The sequence below is a fragment of the Pseudomyrmex gracilis genome, unplaced genomic scaffold (genome assembly GCF_002006095.1).
Source record: "Pseudomyrmex gracilis isolate BER0280 unplaced genomic scaffold, ASM200609v1 scaffold_22, whole genome shotgun sequence".
In the NCBI taxonomy this organism is placed as follows: domain Eukaryota; kingdom Metazoa; phylum Arthropoda; class Insecta; order Hymenoptera; family Formicidae; genus Pseudomyrmex; species Pseudomyrmex gracilis.
Genome location: NW_018020606.1, coordinates 1035056 through 1041681, shown reverse-complemented (window position 1 = coordinate 1041681; position 6626 = coordinate 1035056). Strand labels below are relative to the sequence as shown.

Here is a 6626-nt window from a genome sequence, read left to right as displayed (position 1 = left end):
AGTACGAAAAGGCGACAGAATACACCGACAAGTACGCAAGACGTTTACAAGCGCGTACGTTGAAAAAAACTTAGAATGAAACGGCAGGTTGAATGATGAGAATTTGAAAATGCGCGCACAATCATACGTATAAGAAAAACACATGAAGGACTTAAATAGCAAGCAGTTTGCAATCTTCTTCCTCTTTTTCTGATACATTGTATTTAAGTTTTTTTTCTCGAATCATTGTATACAAAAAAAAAATATATATATATATACATTTGTTTTATTAAAAATAAAATATATATCGAAAAGAATATGATTAAAAAATAAACTACTCGTGTTTTTTTTTATTGCGTCGACGTATTGTATGATACGTAATATTGTTTTACGAATAAAGATCTTTTTTACGAGAGTTACAACTTATGTTTATAAACCGCAAAGCCCGAATGCCATAGCCGACGTAACTCAATCATTTAAAGACTTAATCGCAATTAACCAAAAAAGAAACGGAATGCTTCTCACGTACGTATAATATTCCATTATTCGAACTAAGCGCTACATACCTGCGACAAACAATATTCGGTGTGCAGGAATTACGCGATATTCCGCACGCAAACCTTTCGAACAACATCAAATAACCTTTGAAAATCGTTAGAGGTATTATTGCATAAACGCTTTGCTACGGTTTGCCGGTCGTGCAAACCGGCATGCGCAATGCAGAAATAATAGGAAATGAGATGCAACATACAAACACCAAGCGCGCTCTTCCGCTCTCATCAAAAAGTTTCTACTTGTCACTGATTTCACGGAAAATCAATATCTACGATATTATATTTAAAAAAATTGAAAATTGTATTCCGTACGATTTGCTACTACAATGAATTAGCGTAACGTAATCTGCAGTTTATCAACATGTCGCAAGTTAAGAAACAATTATGTTTTATATATATATATATATTTTTTTTTTCTTCACATTATTATTATATTCTTATGTGGAAGGTTGCCATGAAATCAGAGGCTCTAGTTACAACATGCTCAAACTCGAGGTAAGATAGAGCTTCATCTCCGTCTATATCACTCTCCTCCAGAACTTTACGACACACGGTAGCTATCTCTTCGGCACTTAGCCCATCACGCGTCAGCTGCCGACAGGTGCGTTCCAAATCATCTAGACCCAACACCCCATCTTCATCGAAATCTATTCATAGAGAAAACACAAATTGGTACAGAAAGATAAAATAAAAACTTGAATATTGTCGCAAAAAAAATTTAATACTCGAAAAAAAAAACTTAATTGAGTTTTGCGCTAATTTTTTTCTATATAAAAATGACATTTTATTTTTATGTATTTTTATATAAATTTAATTATAATATTACAAGATTTAAAACAATAATGAAATAGAACTATAATTTACAGTAAAAAAAGAGAAACGTTCAAATGAGTATATAATTATGACGCTGCATGTCATAATTACGCAAAATCGATCAGTTGTTCCGTGCAAATATTCTCGTGCATCGTAGATGTCGTATGTACTCCTCATCTCAGAGAACTATAGGTATAGTGAGGTTATCCTCAAGACTCTCACAATTCGTTCGCTCGTCCGTCTGTCTACATACTCGTTTGTTCGTTTATCGTCTGGTTCATTCGGTGGTTCGTACCATAAATTTTGAAGGCATAAAAGACTTTCAGATCTCGTGGCGCCTGCTCAGAGAACACAGACATCATCTCGAGGAATTCCTCAAAGCAGATTCCTTCAGAGGTGGACGCTGAATGTCCTGAATCCTGACATCGCGAAAAAACTTCCGAGATCCGTTCTCTGAAGGGATTTTCCTAAAACAAAACATCTTTTGCGTTAGTAAAAACAAAACCACAAAAAAATATCTATAATAAACAATCTGTCGTAAAATAAAATGTTTTGTAGCATGTATACAAGAAGCGATTGATAAGTATTTCAGATGACGATAGTATCACATTGCTGTTGTTGTTGGCAAGTTTCATCCTTCAGGAAAACAAATGTCAAACGCTGGTTTAACGCTATCTGTACGTCGTTTATTTGGATACTTATCAATTGTTCCACACATATCATGTTTTATATTGATTACAAAACATGTTTTATATTCATTACAAAAACAGAGAAAGATAGATATTTATATTTCAAATAAAACCTTCAATTCGGAAATACGAGCCAAATACGATAGCGGTAAACGAAGAGACGAGGCCTGTTGTGGTGTCATAGTATGTGGTACCATTCCAGGATCTCCTATTTCTCGAAATCTCTTAAATATTCTGCAAGACGTTTTTCTCAGCAAAGCGAAAATAAAACATACAAAAAAACAATGGAAATGTGTGAGAAATATATATACCTCAATATTTCTTTGCGTGTAAAAAATGTGCAGTCTTGATAATCCTCAAGTTGTTCTTCAGTAAAAGTGGCTAATTTATTTCCCATTGTGTGTATTACTTATTATTATTTTTTATGTACCATTGCAAATTTAGATGTTAAATTCTACAATATTAATTTTTAGTTTAAAAAAAAATAATTTAGTATTACATTTTAGTTGTTATGAAACTTTTTCAACAAGAAAACAAAAAACTTGTATAAAAAAAAAATTCTTCACATCTGATTATAAAACGAACTGTGTCACATTTACGAAAGAACACCGAGAACTGAGTTTTCTCGCATCTCCAGTATGTTCGATACGAAATCGTGCAATCTAATAACCAGGGTGTGTCTTGCCACTCCCACGTTCAGGGACGTTTCGATCTTGAATTACGACTAGCTTGTATACTTGATTGTTAAATGTAAACCTTGTTGATTTTGTAATATTATTAAGACTTCGGAATATATATATTTGCTGCCATCTTGGATAATGATGTTAAAAGAGAAAGAGAGAGAGAGAGAGAAGCAAGAAAATGTCTAAAATTCTTACAAATTACGCAACATAATTTAAATTTTCCGTATAAAACTACTAGGTATTAAATACAACATATTATTAAAAAATATTAGAAAACGATCGTTTTGTAGAAACAATAAAATTAAAAAATACATAGACTAATAGTTATGTGTAAACTTTGATCAATTGACATAAGGTTTGCATAAAATGTATGGCACACGTAACGGATATAGATGTGCTGCGTGTAATGAGATATAATTGATGGATTTGTAAAATCTATTAATATCACAGTAGATCTTACAAATGTGTGCTCTATTAATTAAAAAGTGGATTTTATATGGAACAACGATTACTTTAATTACATACAGGATTTAAACAATTTTGAACGTATAATTTGACTTCTAACATAATCATTCAAAATAATTATGAATATGCAGGAGTCTTAAACGTATGAATATATTTACAAAATCAATTATATCTACACATATTGTTGCGCGCGCGCGAAACACACACAATGTATATATGTGTGTATATATGTGTTATATTTATAAAATTACAGTAAAAAATAAATTATTTACAATATTTTACTAAAATATTGTAAGTATAAATTGCAATAGATATTAAAGTAATGTTAATTATATATGTATAATACTTTTTTTTATAAATAATAATTTTCATACGCCTCTTTACAATCAGCTAAACGATGAAGACATTCTGTAAACTCATCTTCTTCTAGTCCGGAATCCGTAAAAGCATGCAATTTTTTGATACTTCTCACTCTCTTCGTTTGTTTAAGTAAGGATTCGTACATTGTTGCAATATTATTGTTAGTGTGCATTCCAGCCATCACTGCAACCGAACTTACGTCTGTAAAAAACAACGAATATTAATACTTATCGCTAAGTAAGTCATACAAGTCTTTATACTAATGAGAAAAGAGATATACCGGTTCCTACAGGCCAGCCAGCAATGTTTCCATCCTTAGTTACATTGTTATTGAAGATCTTTGGATACGGTGTGGTAATTTTCAACGGTGCCGTGATGTTTGAAAAATATGTAGCTGATGTATGACATGTGCATGCTAGATAAAGAGTCATCATTTCATGTACACTGGAGCATCTATATGCTGGCTTATAGATTTGTTTGCAAGCTTCATTAGCAGGACGTTTTAATCTGTCCTCTGGAATTCCTCGCAAAGTTATACTTTGCATATTTTTATCCATAGATATGTCGCAGCTTGGCGTCAAACTTGTCCATAGAGATCCTTCGAATTCATCTAATACGTCTATCAAATCCATTTTCATTTTCATAGGAAACGGCAAGCTCAAACTAGTTGCCGTGGCTTTGCGACCTAACTTGTTTAAGTCAGCGCATAAGTCAGACAAAGTAGCATGTGGATATTTTTTATTTCTATATCTTAATGTTAATGTATCTAAAGCAGTCGCTAATATCGCACTACTATGATACTTCAATTCCGGATTGTATATTATATTCTCAAATTTACGTGGATTGCCCGCAAACGGCCAACCAACTTGTCCAATGGAAAGTGGACTATAAAGCGACGAATATTCCTCGGTATGCTGCCAGCATAGTGCCGTATTAACTACTTTAATCAAATCCAATGCACTGGGCTCGGCATTGTTAAAATCCAGACATGGAAATGTTAAAATGCTTTTGCCATATTCGTCACGCAAATGTTGAATGCAAGATGTTCCCAGACCAGCAAAACCATCAGTAGAATCTACAAGTATCTATATTTTTTCAAATAGTATATTAATATTATAAATCTTTTTTTAAATAAATATATAAACATATAAAAATATATGTGTGTATGCACACACACACACGCAACAATAATGTATTTAAATATATAGATACCTGAAATCCTTGCAACAAATCACACTCCTCCACGTAAGCTCGTATTCTATCTGAAAAGTCGTCAGAGAATTGTTCTCTAGTCCATAAATCACGTCCATATGTGAATATATTGAATGGTTGCTTTGTGCAGTTATGTGAATACTCCTTGATAACTGTCAGTGTTCTCGGATGAAATGAAGGTAGAAGGTAATCCACCCATGATTTTACATCATTTTCGAAATCATAAGTTTGTGACTCCACAACTTGTTTGGATTCATTTAGACTTTGAATAAAAGATGTTTTAGGACTAGACTCCTTATTGGTAACTTCTATCTTTGCATCATCCCATAATATTTGATTATCTGGAGATTCTGTATCATATAGTGTACCTTGCTCATTCAGATATCCTAGTGCTCCTTTTAATTCTGTTATTAATAATCTTGGTGTAAATGTAACTTGCCTCTAGAACATTACTATCCAATTATAATTACTATTTTACAGAACTACATGTATGTGTATAATTTTATTTATAAAAAATTTGAATTTATATAATCACATTATTTAGAGAATCATATGCAGTATGTTACTATCTATGTGACATGAAATGTTCTATTATTAAATTTTTGTAAAAACATTTAATTTATGCAAAATTAAGATAGACAATTTTCAATGTACATTAACATTATTATTATAATTATTAAACAAACCAGGTTTTCGTTTTATAAGAAGCGGATGAACACCAAATTTATATATACATATAATACATAAACTCTTATATTACTTACAATTTATATTTAAGCAATTTATAGTATAAAAACATTTTTACTTATACATTATTATATTTTTGTTCATCTATCACAAATAGCACCATTAGAAACAACTAACAGTAAACCTTATTTTTACAAAATAACTCGATAATTGGTTGAAATCTTAGATTAAAAGTTTGTATTGATAAATCCAAGAAGAATTGTAAGTACAAGAATTTGTACTTACTCGCATATTTTCACCTTCTCTATATAGTACATCATGATTTATTTCAGATGAAGTTTTTAAATCATATGTAAAGTTAGATTCCTGCATTGACAATGGAATATATTAATACAAAAATATATAGTATATCAATATATTAATATATATATATATGACATAATATAATTTTAAAAAGTGAAACTTTATTATAACTGTACCTGTAAACTCCACCAATGGGCACCAATAAAATTAGAATAAAAACCCATTTGAATAGTTAATATCTCTCGTGCTGCCATTATATTTTTCAATATATATTGCGTTCTCGTGATATATGATAAGTAATATGATATGCGAGATCAAAATTATATGAATTATTTTTTGATCTTCGAGATCAAAACTATGAATTATGTTTTATAGGTTAGGTGCTCTCAACTTTTTGATCATCCTTCTCGATTTTATCAGGATAGTTCCGAGTTTTGATTCCGAACTGATTATTTATTCCGTTTCAATATGTTCCGAATTAGAAATTTTTCTTGTCACAAAAAAGATTTCGAAGACCAAGAAGTAAGTTGACAACGAGTCCTTCCCATCTATGTATGTACACAAGCTATTCCTGCACTTCCTGCGTTCCCTCTTGCTTAACTGGACACAGCCTTAAGCCTATGTCACACTACGGATTAGGATTGAGATTGGATTGCAATTTGGCCAATTAGAGCGAAGATCACTAAACTTAGGATTGGTTTTCTTTCTTCTGATTGGTCAAATTTCAATCCAATCTCAATCCCAATCAGTAGTGTGACATAAGCTTTACAGCCTTACTACCTTTATTGTAGACGGCCCTTAAGAGAATGTGTAATCGCTTTTCCGCCCTGTAAGCCAGCGCAATGTCCATGGGTGGTGCACATTGGTAACTACGTAGCCAT

General features: G+C 31.7%; 2 protein-coding genes across 2 annotated transcripts; both read right to left on the bottom strand.

Annotated features, from left to right (window-relative positions):
• Nucleotides 1–310: 310 nt before the first annotated feature.
• LOC109851933 (calcium and integrin-binding family member 3) lies at nt 311–3405 on the bottom strand. Its single transcript, XM_020422555.1, has 5 exons — nt 2635–3405; nt 2347–2489; nt 2149–2269; nt 1642–1813; nt 311–1180 (listed from the first exon to the last, which is right to left on the bottom strand). The coding sequence occupies exons 2-5, from the start codon at nt 2430–2432 to the stop codon at nt 963–965; spliced, it is 597 nt and encodes a 198-aa protein (XP_020278144.1). The 5' UTR covers nt 2433–2489; nt 2635–3405; the 3' UTR covers nt 311–962.
• A 28-nt stretch (nt 3406–3433) lies between these two features.
• LOC109851931 (protein misato) lies at nt 3434–6353 on the bottom strand. The gene is made up of 5 exons (XM_020422554.1): nt 5922–6353; nt 5728–5808; nt 4756–5196; nt 3824–4628; nt 3434–3744 (listed from the first exon to the last, which is right to left on the bottom strand). Exons 1-5 carry the CDS (start codon nt 5997–5999, stop codon nt 3536–3538), a joined length of 1614 nt encoding a protein of 537 aa, XP_020278143.1. The 5' UTR covers nt 6000–6353; the 3' UTR covers nt 3434–3535.
• Between the last annotated feature and the right edge of the window lie 273 nt (nt 6354–6626).